This window comes from Chiloscyllium plagiosum, chromosome 31 (genome assembly GCF_004010195.1).
Source record: "Chiloscyllium plagiosum isolate BGI_BamShark_2017 chromosome 31, ASM401019v2, whole genome shotgun sequence".
Lineage (NCBI taxonomy): Eukaryota > Metazoa > Chordata > Chondrichthyes > Orectolobiformes > Hemiscylliidae > Chiloscyllium > Chiloscyllium plagiosum.
This window is the reverse complement of record NC_057740.1, coordinates 24,151,329-24,167,071: the sequence shown is the minus strand read 5'-3', so window position 1 is coordinate 24,167,071 and position 15,743 is coordinate 24,151,329. Positions and strand designations below refer to the sequence as shown.

Below are 15,743 nucleotides of genomic sequence, written 5' to 3'. Positions count from 1 at the left end.
TGGGCCTGCACTCCCACAAGGGCCTACAATCTCCACAAGGGCCTGCTCTCCCCACACTGCCCACACTCCCCACAAGGCCTCACTCTCCCCTGCACTGGGCCTGCACTCGCCATGAGAACCTGCACTCTCCACAACGGCCTGCTCTCCCCACACTGGGCCCATACCCCCACGAGGGCCTCATTCTCCCCTGCACTGGGCTTGCTCTCTGCCGACCGCCCCCATCTGGGCTCACCAGCCACTTCGCTGGTGAACAACACTTGACCTCCTCAATGCTCATGAAAATGAACAGAAATATGAATAGAAGATTGATAGACTTCTGAAAGCAGTGCAGGATTCAAGTTAAATTTAACTAACAAAAATTGTTGCACTCAAAGAGCAGGTGATAATTGGTGGAAATTTTATGCTTTAGATTGGGATTTCATATCTCAGTGATCTTGCCTCCACAACTCTCTCGGCTAGAAAATTCCAGACATTTACTGCTGTCTGAGTGTCCCCTTATTCTATAACTGGGAGACCTAGTTGAAGGTTCCCCCAATAGAGTAAACATCCTCTCAGCGTCTAGTCTGTCAAGCTACCTCAAAATCTCGTGCATTTATATGTTCTGAACTTAATGAAGTGAAGAGCACTTTATAAGCAGTTTTACCCATTTAGAAAAAAGAAACCCAAAGCTGCTTTTAAGAGCACTTGCATAGCTTAAAGCTTACAAACTTGTGGAAAGTTGCTGTTAAGATTTTAAATGATATAGAACCAAGAGGATATTTCAAGTCATTGATCACTGGAATCATTGCATCAACATATCCCGGGCATATTGTGTCTATTTTCTGCTAAGTGCTTTTGTTGGGTAAGGCTGCACATCTGGCCTGTTCAGTTATGCTTTCAAATACTCATCAGTATGATCCCACACTGTTTCAGATGAACAGTTGGTTAAGAAAGGACAGACAAACCAGTATTTCAGAAGTGGCCATTGCTGGGAAATAATTGAACCAGGTGCATACAATACAAACACATTGAGTGGAATGTTCCTAGGCAAGGTGAGAAAGGTTTTCATCTCTGCAAGACTTAGATCCCCTAAAATTAATGTTAAACAGAAGCTCCAACATCATAGAGTCACAGAGATGTACAGCATGGAAACAGATCCTTCGGTCCAACCCGTCGATGCCGACCAGATATCCCAACCCAATCTCATCCCACTGGGTGCTGGTCCTGCTCTTCGGTTTCTGCGGGACAAAATTAAAAGCAAACATGGAAACCACTCCTTTTGTAAGTCATTAAGATGATTAAAAAGTCATTTAAGAACCATTTTAATGCTCATTTCTGGATTTGCCAAACTAGGAAGTTCTCTCCGAAGTGTTAGAAAGTCAGCATGCAGCAAGTGCACGACAGATGGGGAGTGGGGGTGGGGTGTGGGGGAACTTCCTCAGTAAAACTGATGGGTTGGGAACGCTTTGATCAGTGAAACTGAAGGACTGCAGCCCTGGCCATCAAGAATCTTATGCTGGACCTCTGAGTAACACTGAGAGACCTGGGGAGCACCCATCTCTGCTCAGCTCTCCATTCATGTGGCTGCTGCAGCTTCAGAAATCCAAGGCTTGGTCAGCCCTTGTGGCTCCTTTAATTAAAACTCCCTCCTTCAATGTAATGAATCTGTCAGCCTACCTGGTCCGGAGGGGAGCCCAGAGGCAGATGGCTCCCTGGTGTCTCCGAGATGGATAGCTAATGCCACATTTAATTTAAAGAGCCAATACTAACTTCAGTGTTAGGAAATCAAGTTCCTGACCAGCAAATGGCTCTACAGTTCTCACAGCAGCTAATCCAGAAAATTTGCCATTCTGTCCTTATTTTAATAAAAAGGTTCAACTCAGTCTGTTATCATTTATCATTAAATAGCAAAATTTCAGTTTTTTGCATTAGCTAAAGTGATAGAGTCATTGCAGTCCAGCCAGAAGAACTGGTAGATGTAAGGCTGATATAAAGTTAAGCAGGCAATCCCCACTATAAAAGCTGAAACCTATAAGATTCTTGGGGGGTTTGACAGGTTGGTTGTGGAGAGGTTGGGACCAGAGGGCACGAGCTCAGAGTAAGAAGGGAGCCATTTATGACCAAGATGAGATAGATTTCTTTTCTCTCTGAGGATGATGAATCTGTCAAGGTCTATTGAGGCTGGGTTGTTAGCATACTCAAGGCTGAGGTAGATAGATTTCTAATCATCAATGAAATCAATGGTTGTTGTGTTAGGGCAGGATTCTGGAGTTGAGGATTACAACATTGGCCATGAATGGTGGGGAAGACTTGATGGGCCAAATGGCCTACTTCTGCTCCTCTGTCTTAAGGTTTTATATAGGTGGATGTGGAAACTAATCATGGATAAAGTTAACATAAAAGTATCAAGTAATTATCAGAGACACATCTTGGAGATTTTCGAACAATCAGTATGTGTAAATATTCAAAATTCGATGAATATTTCCATTAACTCTGTCAAAAGAAGTTGCAATTCACAGGTCATTTTTGAAGGCAACTTATACATCCTTGGTGCATGCTTCCTTTTGGGACGTTTTGCAGAGAGAAATCAACACAATGCCATCTCACTCACTTCAGAAAAGCGAGTCACAGCACCTAATGCTGTTTCTCACAGCAGATGCCATAGAAACATTCCCGATGATCTATGTAATTAACCCTTTTTAAAATGAAAGTCCAAACTGAGGTTGACAAGACTGAGAATAAATAAATCCTTTGGGGAAGTTGAGACAAAACAAAAGAAGTGAAATTGGTACAACTCAAGGAGATGAGAAAGGTTATGGAGGGTGGAATTTAATGCATTCCCCGGAAACCCTGGAGACAAAAGGAGCATTTAATCAAGTCGGGGAATGGTGGATGGGAGCCACATTGCCTTTGGACCTCTGCCCCATTAAGTCTGAGGTGGGAAGACTGATGGAGGACCTTCCCTCTTAATGGCCTCTTCCTGCAGCCACTAATATTGACCCAACTGCATTTATAAGTGGGGGGAGGGAATGGTTTCAAGCAGTGCAAGTGAGTGAGAAGTGGGAGAGGGCAGGGGCAGTGAGGGAGTGGGGACGAGATGTGAGGAGTAGTAAGGGTTGGGGGAGTGAGAAGTAAGAGGAGGGTAGGGATGTTGCTATATCAGTTAGCCATAAAATAAACCTCTGGGTTTGTTTACAGGATTCCGGGGGAAGTTATCGCTCGCTGCGTGACTGAGAAACTCAGCATAGGAAAAGAGATATAGAGCTGAGAATCCCATTCCTCACCTTCCCACCACTAAAGCAACAGAATGGAATGGAGCAAACCTGTCATTCATCCAAATTAGATAGGGGACTATCTTGGGATGGCTTCCCACTCTTAGGCCTTATTTAATCTACAAAGTGAGCCCTTAGTCTGGGACTCTGGGGAAAGGTAGGAAATAGCAGTCTTTGCGATTTTTGAGAAGATTTGTAGCTCAGGTTGAGGTTCAAGTTGTAAGTTTTCTCACTGAGCTGGAAGATTTGTTGTCAGAATTTTGTCACATGCTAGGTAACATTGTCAGTGATTCTCCGGTAAAGCGCTGATGTTATGTCCCACTTTCTATCTATGTGCCTTGGTCTCAGAAAACTAGTCACCAGGATACATGAGCACTAACTAGCCAGGAGTTGAAACTTTATTGCTGGAACAGCACAGCAGGTCAGGCAGCATCCAGGGAACAGGAGATTCGACGTTTCGGGCACAGGCCCTTCTTCACTAACTAGCCACCAAAGGACATGACCCACCATCATTAGTATCCTTACATACAGATGAAGAAGGACACCACTTCGACTGGGACAACACATCCATCCTGGGACTGGCTAAACAGAGACAAGCATGGGAATTCTGAGAGGCCTGGTATTCAAAACGGAACTCCATCAATAAATACATGGATTTGAACCCATTTACCAATCTCTGAGAAAAAGAACCGAAAATAAATGGGCAACAACACACTGCAGTACCCAGGAACTACGAGCAGCAGGAGAGAAATACCTATACAGCGTATTCAAGAAGACCAGGTACCCAATAAACACAGTTTGCTGATTCCGAAACAACAAACCCAAACAAGCAGACACAATGCACCCAGAAACTCTAGCCACATTACCATACAACAAAGACATCTCTGAAATGACTACCAGACAGCTCCGAACCCTTGGCATCATGGTAGCCCACAAACCTACCAATACACTGAAACAGCAGCTGATGAACCTAAAGGACCCTATACCAACCACCAGAAAAACGAATGTAATTTACAAAATACCATGCCAGGACTGTAACAAACACTACATCGGATAGACACGTAGAAAACTAGTCACCAGGACACACAAACACCAACTAGCCACCAAAAGACACGACCAGTACCACAAGTATCCTCACACACAGACGAAGAAGAACACACTTTGACTGGGGCAATGCATCCATCTTGGGACAGGCTTAACAGAGACACGCAAGGGAATTCCGAGAGGCCTGGCATTCAAACCGGAACTCTGTCAATAAACACATCGATTTGGACACCATTTACCAACCTCAGAGAAAAAAGAGCCAGAAATAATATCACCCACCTTCACAGACCAAGACGCATAAATAGAAAACAGGACATAACATCAACGCTTCACTGGAGGCGCACTGATGATGCTATCGAGCACGGTGACAAAATATATGAAATACAAACCTTCCAGTTCAACGAGCAAACTTACAACCTGAATAGCAGTCTTCATCAATCCTTGAGACACTGTGCACCAAAATGAAAGATATGCAGCCAGTAATCGATAAGTGGCCTCAAGTGAGGCAAAATCTATTTTTATTCTGAAAACTACAGAGGAACCTCGATTATCCGAATGAGGTGAGCGGGCACTGTTTTGTTGGGATAATTGATTATTCGGTTAATTGATTTCCTCTGGGGCTCGGAATTCTCTGGTAAGTCTGCTCCCTGTTCAGGAGACAAGACAGCAGCACGCTGCGCGTGAGCCACCTCCCCCAACCCTGTCTGCCCCCAACCCTCTCCCACCCCCTGCCTGCCCCCAACCTTGTCCGCACCCCACCCCGCCCTCAACCCTGTCCGTGCCAGCAACCCCCAACCCCATCTGCCCCTCCAACCCCATATCCCTGTCCGCCCCCACCCACCATCCGACCCCCGTCTGAGCCCCCGACCCCACTTCCCACCCCGGGGCAGCCGGACTGGACACCAACCGTAAGACTGCTGCTGCCTTTGCGGAGTAAGTCTCTAAATAGCGCGCACATACATACACAACTTTTTTTAACAGGTTCCACCTCTGCCCTGTACAGGACAGTGTTAGAGAGATTATCTGGGGAAGGGGGGGTTTGGGGCACACCCCTGTGTAGAATTCCAGGGAAAGTGTGGAGGTCGGGGTGCGAGATCAGCTCTCGGCAGCATTTCGGTGAGCCGAGTTCGTTCTTAATCATTGTACCTGTAAACAAAAGACGCGATCAGGGTTGTAACAGCTCTGATGTAATGTTTCTATCGGACCTCGAGATCGTTTGGATAATCTGATATTCGGATATTTGATATTTGGATAATCGGGGTACCTCTGTTTGTCAGGTTAACGCTATGGTTGGCAAAAACAGTCTTAAAAATACACAGATGTAGATGCAGGAATGATTGAGCATTGGAAAATATCAACATAGTTTTTGAATAATGTTGAAGTGCACATGTTGCCAGTTAAAGTGGGTATGAGGAACAGGACAGGAGTACACCCAGCTGATGGGTCAGGGTGCATTACTCACAGGATCTAACTGTAGATGTGGAATGCCCATATTTTGCACCAGCAGAAGCAGACACACCACATCTGTTCAGTCATTCGGCTCAAGACATAATTTTAAAGAGAGTTCCTTAAAGGAAGAAAGACAGTTGTAAGGAAGACATCACAGGGCTTAGACATCTGCTTTTTGTCATTTATATAAATAATTTGGATGTGAATATAGGAGGTATGGTTAGTAAGTTTGCAGATGACACCAAAAGAAGTGGTGTGTGAACATCTCAGAATGCAACGGGTCCTTGATCAGATTGATCAATGGGCCAAGGAGTGGCAGATTGAGTTTAATGTAGATACATATGAGGTGTTGATTTTGCTAAGGCAAATCAGGGCAGGACTTAAACAAAGAGACCTAGGGGGTGCAGATACGTAGTACCTTGAAATTGGAGACGCAGGTGTTTGGGACACTTGCCTTCATTGGTCAGAACATAGAGTTGGAAAGTCATGTTGCAACTATACAGGAATTGGTGAGAACACTTTTAGAATACTGTGTAATAATTCTGGTCACCCTTCTATAAGAAAGATGTTGCTAAACGCAAGAGGGTGCTGAAAATATTTAAAAGGATGTTTCTGGTACAAGAGGGTTTGAGTTATATGGAGAGGCTAAGTATGTAGGGCTTTTTTCCCTGCAACATCAGAGGCTGAGGAGTGACCTTAAAGAGGTTTACAAAGCATGAGGGACATGGATAGGGTGAATAGGCAAGGTATTTCTCCTAAGGTAAATGTGTCCAAAACTAGAAGGCATAGGTTTAAGGTGAGAGGAGAAAGATTTTAAAAGGACCTGAGGGATTCTAACCCTACTGCGAATCCTCTTGCAAGGATGCCTGCCTTGAAGAAGTTTTTCTTCTCTCTCTACAAGAATCTCAGGGAGTCCCTCTCCCACTGCAACTCCCAGGTCATTTCCTCTGCCCTGAAGCTCTTCCACCTATTGTACTTTCTCCCCACCCCCACCCTCCTCTCATTTATCTCTCCACCCTTCAGGCACTCTGCCTGTCTTCCTGATGAAGGGCTTTTGCCCGAAACGTCAATTTTCCTGCTCCACAGATGCTGCCTGAACTGCTGTGCTTTTCCAGCACCACTCTACTCCAGAATCTGGTTTCCAGCATCTGCAGTCATTGTTTTTACCTAGGTAACTTTTTCACGATGCTGCCAGAGGAAGTAGTGGAAGCTAGTACAATTACAACATTTAAAAGGCATCTGGAAGGGAACATGAATAGGATGGGTTCAGCAGGATATGGGCCAAATGCTGGCAAATGGGACTAGGTCAGATTGGGATGTCTGTTCCATGTGGATGAGTGGAACTGAAGGGTCTGTTTCCATGGTATATGACTCTATGTCATAACTCTATGACTTATTTCGCATTTGTTGAGTTTGACCCTCCCTCAGGTCAACTTAAGAACAAAATATAGAAAACAATGGATTCCCTATTACAGCATTCCTGCTTTAATTTTTTTTTTGAAAGATGTGCCCAGTAGCAGAAATTGGGCAGTGACTTGGTGAAATGGGATCACTGGACTAATTTAGGTTTCTGTTTCAGTTGGGATCTCCCTATTCCAATTTACAGAAGGTAATCAGTGCTGGATGCAATTAATTATATTGCTGAGAAACAGTCTGTTTCAGCCCAGTGCTACTGAATTATTTCTTCTGTGTTCATTGGGAACTCAGAAACCTAATTTGACAGAATTTCCTAACATCTTCTATTTAGAAACTGAACTTTTCTTATTTTCTTATCTTCAAGGTCAGCTTACATATCAAGCTGCTTCCCCAGATGAAGAGGCTCTGGTAACTGCAGCAAGAAACTTTGGCTATGTGTTTCTGTCACGTACGCAGGACACAATAACCATTAGTGAGCTGGGAGTTCAGAGGACGTATACAGTGCTGGCAATGTTGGACTTCAACAGCTTCCGAAAGAGGATGTCTGTTATCTGTAAGTACGCAAAGAAAACAAATTTAAAAATACATTTCCACTTCCAGAGTCATGCAGCATTTTAGAGAAAATGCAGCATATTGAGTCTGTGAGGACATCCAGTCAGCTGCATTCCCTCCACTCTATCCCTGTAGCTGGTTATGTTTACTCCCCTCAAGTGTGCATTGAATTACCTTTGGAGACTGTTAATCATTTCTGCTACTACCACCCTGCATTACCACTCTCTCGGTGTATGTAGAAGGCTTTTATTTCTGTATGGGGAAGATCTGTTTCTTAAAGCATTGACTGTTTGTTTTTTATTCCTTTTCTTTGCCAAGCAACCAAGAAGATGGGCAAAAGCCTACCCTAGTTCATATGCCAATCAGTCACCCATCTGAGTATTGTGCCTCCTTTTCAGAACATGCAGCCTGATTACTTGTCACATTTTAAAAGAGGGTGTAGCCGAGTGGCATTACTGGATAACTCACCACAGACACAGCGTGAATTTCTATAATTCCATAATTCTTGTTCCATGGCTTGTTGAACCACTTTTTATAGAATTGAAAGTCAAATGTACACTGTAAGATTGAAGTCACCCAGGTAAAGGTAGACAAGCAGGAGGCTGGAAGAACACAGCAAGCCAGGAAGCATCAGGAGTTGGAGATATCAACGATTCGGGTATAACCCATCTTCAGGACTGGGGATGGGGGTAAGGGGAGCTGCAGATAAAGGAGGGGGTGGGGGATGGTGGGGGAGGATTTTGGGTGGGAAAGGGGGCAGAGTGGTGAGGTAGGGATAGGTGAACACAGGTAGAGGGTACAGCCTGGTTGGTCGATGGGAAGGATGGATCTGGTTGGTAGCTGGAAGGAAGCTTCGGTCAGTGGAATGGAAGGGAGGGGGAGGGGTGGAAAGGGAGTCGGGGGATGGGAAGGAGGTTATTTGAAATTGGAAAAACGTTGACTTCTCTACATCATGATGCTGCCTGGCTTGCTGTGTTCTTCCTGCCTCTTGCTTGTCTACCTTGGATTCCAGCCTCTGCAGTTATTTTGTTTCTACCCAGGTAAAAGTGGCAGTTTTCATTCCCCAAAGTATTTTATTGATGTAAGAGGTTTTTCACAGCAATTCATTGGCTTTCTTTGACATGTTCTGGTACAAACAGGTACCAAACTATTTGAGCTAAAACTTAATTGACAATAAACCTGGTTTACAAGTATAAAACCACTCCCTAATGTTCAACTTGGTGTGTTGTGCACATATATTCTGAGCCAGAGGTGCAGAGTCTGCTAAATTTGAAGAGGATGAATTATTAACATCCAAAGACAATGTCAGAATGTTTTGCATATGTATTGTGGAGGCCAAACATTTGTTTCAGGAACTCTTTCCTAAATTGGACTATTCTGAATAGAGCCATAATGCGTTCTGAGATCCAAGTGCTATCTAACCATAAGAACAGAAAGTATAACTTCAAAACAAAACTGAATTGCATCTGCCACCTTGTCCCATTACTCTCCACAGCACATACTGGGCATCACAGCTGAAATGTTTCTTGGCTTGTAGAATTGTTTCCTCTAAGGAGGATAGTACCACATGGAAATAAGCCATCCTCCTTGTCTATGAGGTCAGCATTTCAATTTTATTTTTCCTACTCTCTGCAGTTCTCCTGGGCTCTGCTGGAACCAGAAAATCGAAAACAATTTGACTACAAAATTAAGCTCTGAGTTTGTTGTGCTCATTTTATTTTTGGAAAGCATTACACTTTGTGATGCATTCCTGATGAAATGCAATATCTCCTCTTGTATTTGTAGCCCTGAGCCCAATCTCAGTTGATCGATGTTGTGAATTCTTTGAAGTTGTGAAAGTTCATGTGCCTAGGTTCACTTGGAACACTTTTATTCTGCAGTGGAAGATTCAGAGGGAAAGATTAAACTGTACTCCAAAGGAGCAGATGCGGTGATATATGAAAGGCTTTGTCCAAACTGTCCCCACAAGGAGAGCACTCAAATGGCACTTGATGTAAGGCTACACATTTCTTTTTACCATATTCAAATTATCTACCGTGAGCACTGTGGGTGCATTCAAACGTCATTCAACATATTTAGCTGGCTTTACGTTTTTCAGAGTCCGTGGGAAGTAGAAATTGTCATTTTTTGTGCGTCTCTTCATATTGTCGTCACTTAATAATTTCCTCAATCCCCGGTCTTGTAAATGCTATGTTGATGAAATTCTTCAGCTTCCATATGTTTTATGGGGAATTGCAGGTCCCACGGGTTGAGAAATGTCAATCCGCATTGAACTGATAAATTGCTTTGATATTTTCTGCTGGGCAATTTACTCTGGAGTTGTTAGAGAATGGCACCACCCAAAAGCAGGAACACACACTTCATTGGAATATTTATACACAACAACCAGTGCAGTACTGCCAGCTTAAGGTGAACTCTTGCCAGTGGCCTCTTGTAATGCAATCATTGCCTTCATTGCTCTGACCTCTGAGTGTAAGAATGGGGACACTATGTTGAGGTTGTACAAGACATTGTTGAGGCTCCTTCTGAAGTACTATGTCCAGTTCTGGTCGCCCTGCTGTTGGAAAAATATTATTAAGCTCGAGAAGGTTCAGAAGAGATGATGCCAGGAATGGAGGGTTTGAGTTAAAAGGAGAGGCTGGATAGGCTGGGAGATTTTTTCACCAGAGCATAGAAGTGAGATGTGACCTTATAGAAGTTTGTAAAATCATGAAGGGTATAAATAAGATGACTGGCAGGTGTTTTTTCCCATGGCCAGGGATTTCAAGACTAAGGGGCACATTTCTATGGTGGGAGGAGGGAGATTTAAAAAAGACATGGGGGCAATTATTTTTACACACAGAGTGGTTCATGTGCGGAATGAACTTCCAGAGGAAGTGGTGGATGTGGATACAGTTACAACGTTTAAAAGACATTCAGATAAGTACATGAATAAGAAATGTTTGGAAGGATAGGGGCCAAGCTCAGGCAGGTCGGACTAGTTTAGTTCGGGATTATGGTCAGCATGGACTGGTTGGGATGAAGGGTCTGTTTTTGTACTCTATGACTCTAGTCGTCGTAGTGAGTACTTGGTGACATTGGGGGTCTCTGTCATGTGGAAATTATGAACATTTGTGAATCAACAAACAAACTTTTTTTTGTCAAGATCCTCGCTAATGTTCTCCCATTGTAAAAATTATTGGTCCTGTTTTTTAACAAGGTGGTCAGGGGAGCTTGGTGGATGGGCATGGAACCTATAAGTGGTGGGTCTGGCTGGTCATCATATGTTTACATGTGATCCAAACCTGACCAAATCCATGACTTGATGGAGGATGGGTGATAAAGTTAATGGAATAGGTATGCTGATCTCCTCCTCACTTGCTCAAAAGGCAGGGTAAAATCAGGACATGGCAAGTCTGCAACATTTATCAGTGAGGATAAGGTACTATTATCATTTTAACTACAATTCTGCCAGATCCAGTAAATCATTTAAAATCAGGGCCATCCTCAATTCTCAGGTGGACTGATGAATTTAGAAGATCAGACAAAGGAAGTTGGAGATTGAAGACCTCTAGGGAAATCGTATGATACATGCTGTAACACAGTCAGCATACTCATGTAGAATAACTTAAGACTGTGAAATAAAAAATCTGGATGGTTTGTCGTTTAAGTACTAATTCTCATGTGAATTGTGAATAATAGGAAATTCTGTGTTTGCTGAAAATACAATTATGCAATATTTTCTCTTCTAATACATTTTAAGAAAATGATTTACTTCAGTAATTGTTGCATCAACATAATGTTGTTAACCACCACCACCACCCTCACCCTGACTTTGAGCAACATTTTTCCATGTGAATGGAATAACTTCAGTGATGATATACACAGAGGGGATTTTTAGAGGCACACAACTGTTCATCATTTCCACAATACAGGACACAAATTCCGCACAGTTCACTGTGAGAATTGCATCACAAGAGGTGACAGGAATGAGTTCTCTTTAAGTTGTACTGTTGCTGGGAATAGATTCTTGTGAAAATTCTGATACGCGCACTTAAAATAAAACTGATATACCTCAACTGGACATTAAGTAGGTAAACTTATATTTTCAAAAACCAGAATGCTCTTCTTGGCGTGCTCATTTCGGCTCTAATACTGCACCCAAGGCCATCAATATGGTGCCCTTTCTCTTAAAATGGTTTGATGTCAAATTATATTAAATAATGTTCCTATAAGGTATTGCAGGGTAATTTTACTGTGTAAAAGGTGCTATATAAATGCAAGTTGTTGATTAGTGCTCTAACTCATTCGAACAAAAGCCAAGTAGTGCAACGAGCTGTTCTGATTGGAAGTAAATTAATTTAAGAAACACAAGAGCTACTTGCCCAGAGGATTTCAAAGCAAGTTCACATAAATGTCCCTGATATTGTGTGGGAAGGTGGTATCATTATTGCACCTTCTTTCCTAACATTGATCTTAGGTCTCTTTAATATTTAGCTTGGATTTAGTCCTGTTGTCACTGTCTCTGTCTAGAATTAGTTGTGAATCTTACACGGGAACGATGCAGCCAGCTAAACCAGTTCACATGGTGGTAAGCCCGTAAGTGTGGGTGATGATAAAAGTAGCAGATGCAGGTACACTGAACAACGTTTAAAAGACATTTGGATAAGTTCATGAACAGGGACTGTTGGGACATGGGCCAAGTGCAGGCAGTGGGACTAGTTTAGTTTGGGAACATGGTCAGCTCAGACTGAAGGGTCTGTTTCCACGCTATATGACTCTGTGAATCTATGTAAGTTTACCAAAGAACAAAGAGATCAAAGAACAAAGAACAGTACAGCAGAGGAACAGGCCCTTCAGCCCACTGACACATGATGCCTTTCCAAAATAAAAATCTTTTGCTTGGATATGGTTTGTATCCCTCTATTCCCTGCCTATTCATATATCTGTCAAGATGCATCTTAAATGTTGCTATTATATCTGCTTCACCATATCATACATCACTGGGTCATTTGGCAGGGCATGACTTTGGTGTCAGTTGCCTGCATCACCTAATTCATGTGCAAGAAATGGCACCATATTGAAATGGCAGGGGGCCCTTCATTACAGTTACAAGTCAGCAGGCACTGGTAAATACACAACATGTTGTTCATCTGCAGCATTGATCTCCTCCAGTGCTCGAGGGTGAAGTAGAGGGTGAATGATTCCCATAGTGCCAAAACCTCTCTAGAGGCAGCCTCCAAGAAGAAAGATTTTTCAAAAGCAATTCACCATCCTGTGATACACACTCCCACCCATCAAGTTAGGCAAGCCACATAAAAGTCACCAGCTTTCACTGGGTGGTTTAATGAATATGTGTGTTTCGCTAAACCAGGGAGGCAGAATTATATTGCATCAAATCATATTTAAATTTATGCAAGTCAGTAATTAAACATCTCAGGTGCTTCTCATTCTAATGAGCAAGTCTCCCATTTTGTTACCTTCCCTGCCCCTACCTTCATTGCTTACAGTTTGTTTGCTGCTGGGAATCTGATGCGATGCCTCCCACACCATTCTCTGTATTTGCCTATTACCTTGGGTGCTCCCCAGTCCATGCAAAATCCAGCACCCCCAAGTTGGAACATAAACCCCTGCTGTTGATCCTGTCTGTGATGATCTGTGTGTAGTCTTTGCTGCACAATGAGGATTGGATTGTAGCCATTTTCCCTAAGGATCCAACTGCTAACATATAATATAATGATGGCATTATGGTCTCATGTTTGTAGTGTTTATGTAATGAGTTATAGATCTTTTTGCACTTGGTAATGTGTAGTGGGAGCATAACATCAGCATTGTGATACCCTAAGAATAAGTGATAACTCCCATTTGTCAGAACTGTATGAGGCAATAATTGGCTCCAATATAAATTAACTTTGAGAGCATTGGGCTGAGGTGTTTAATCAAAGTGCTGGAACAATGATTAACACAAACACTGCAACCAAACAAAACATATTAGCAAATGCAGTGCTAGGGACTTGAAATAAGTACTCAATTTAAGATAGTGAGAAAATTAAAATCATTGAATACATCTCAAATTCTCTGGGTACATTACTTCCTTTAGTTTCAATTCTCACTTTTATGCTGAATTTCATTAATTAAAGTTGCAGCCATATCACATGAAAAGAACTGGGCACATTGTCAATGAATAAATCTTGATGATTACATTATTATAACATTATATAATACAATTATTGTATCAAGATTGGAAAATACTGTCACATTGTCAAGTAACAAATCATTTTTGCCTATTGATTAGTTCCAGTCAGAACTGGTGAACTAATGTACTGATCTCCTGACCTGGCATTCTTTTGTTAGTTCTCCGGTGTAGCCATTCTGAAAGTTGCTCTATCCCATTTATTAATGGGTTTACACTGTCCATTTTGAAATTTGATGTGATGTTTGCAAAAGGCTTCACATGAGCGATTTGATAATACCAGTGATTCAGGAATGTCGTCCATAAGGCCTGAGAGCAAATCAAAACCTCAATCTTGATATCACTTTGAGTGTTTTAGTTCTTTGTTGATTAAGAGTTGAGTCAGTGTGCCATCCTGAAATATTCCAAATTGGAGTGGGGAAAAGAGTGACATAATCTATCAATATCTCTGTCAGCTGATCTTGAATGACACTGACTGAGACACAGCTCATCTCACTGTTTCACTGAAGAGCATGAGAAACAGCGAGGCCGTTAAACATAGAAACACAGAAAAAAAACCATTTGGGATAGAAGCAAGCCATTCAGCCCATTATGTCTGTACCAGTTGTGCTTTAAAATATGGCATTGCATAGCATTCAAATCTTGGCCTAAACTCATTCTTTTCAAATGATTCAAGTACATTTTAAGATATTTTATACAATTCTGAATATCACTTGAAAAGTCTAACTTTTCAAATGTAGTTCTCCCCGATGTACTGTAAATATTTCTCATTATAAATAGGTTAGCATCCCAGCATAAATATTAGAAAGAGCGTCCCTTGCTTATGAAATATTGTTGAGGTAGGCAGCATAGGGAATACTGTATCTTCAATAATCTTTTCACACATAAATTGTGGCATAAATCAATGCTAGCTTGAAGGTAAGCTTCATTTGCCAGGACTGTGTTGTGAAAATTGATATGCTTTCTGCAGTACTTTGCTGCGGAAACACTGCGGACATTGTGTCTGGCATACAAAGAAGTGGAAGAAAGCTACTTCAAAGACTGGAACCAAAGGCACCACAAAGCTAGCGTCATTCTACAGAATCGTGGAAGGTTGCTCGATGAGTTGTATGAAGAAATTGAAAGAGATCTGGTGGTAAGCCATAGGCTTTATTAAATAGTTATGCCGGAAGAGGTATTTGCAAGTCAAACCCTTTCATTTGCTAACTTATAGACACAATAATGGCTGTTTCTACCAGTTTGTTGCCTCTGAGCATCATTATTTATATATAGCCAATAGGATGCTTTCAAGTTAACCTTTGCCAGGAGAATCTTCATTATTTAGACCTTTAATAATATTGAAAGAAACACAGAGCTTGATGATAAGGGTGTTTGTCTAGATCAATGCAGGAGATACTTGTATAACCACTGCTAATGTGTAATCTGAACATTTATAGTGGCCTGTTTCTCTCTGGGCTACACTCCTGCCCTGTCAATACTAAGTTGGTTCACTAGGAAGACATGGTACACCAACATCCTGCTGTTCAAATCCTTGCAGAGCCTTGCCCATCCGTAACTCTGTAACCAACCCTGCTATACAGCACATTGGTGAAGCCTCTTCTGGAATACTGTGTCCAGTTCTGGTTGCCCAGTTATTAAGCTGGAAAGGGTTCAGAAGAGATTAACCAGGATATTGCTGGGTATGGAAAGTTTGAGTTATAAGGAGAGGTTGGATAAGCTGGGACGTTTTTCACTTGGGAGTTGGAGGTTGAGAGGTGACCTTAAAGAAGTTTATAAATTCATGAGGGTTACAGATAGAGTTAATGGTAGGTGCCTCTTCTCTAGATCAGGGATTTCAAGACTGGGGGCATATTTTTTAA

At 42.2% G+C, this 15,743-nt stretch overlaps 1 protein-coding gene across 10 annotated transcripts in view; it reads left to right on the top strand.

Annotated features, from left to right (window-relative positions):
- The window catches only part of atp8b3 (ATPase phospholipid transporting 8B3), a 118,606-nt gene that overhangs the window by 65,983 nt on the left and 36,880 nt on the right, over nt 1-15,743 (top strand). For 9 of the 10 annotated variants that reach the window (XM_043721162.1, XM_043721166.1, XM_043721164.1 and 6 more), the window contains 3 exons: nt 7,525-7,713; nt 9,593-9,705; nt 14,855-15,019. In XM_043721162.1, coding sequence (XP_043577097.1) covers nt 7,525-7,713; nt 9,593-9,705; nt 14,855-15,019 — 467 coding nt within the window. The remainder of the gene's footprint in view (nt 1-7,524; nt 7,714-9,592; nt 9,706-14,854; nt 15,020-15,743) is intronic. The other variant, XM_043721169.1, reaches the window with a different exon arrangement.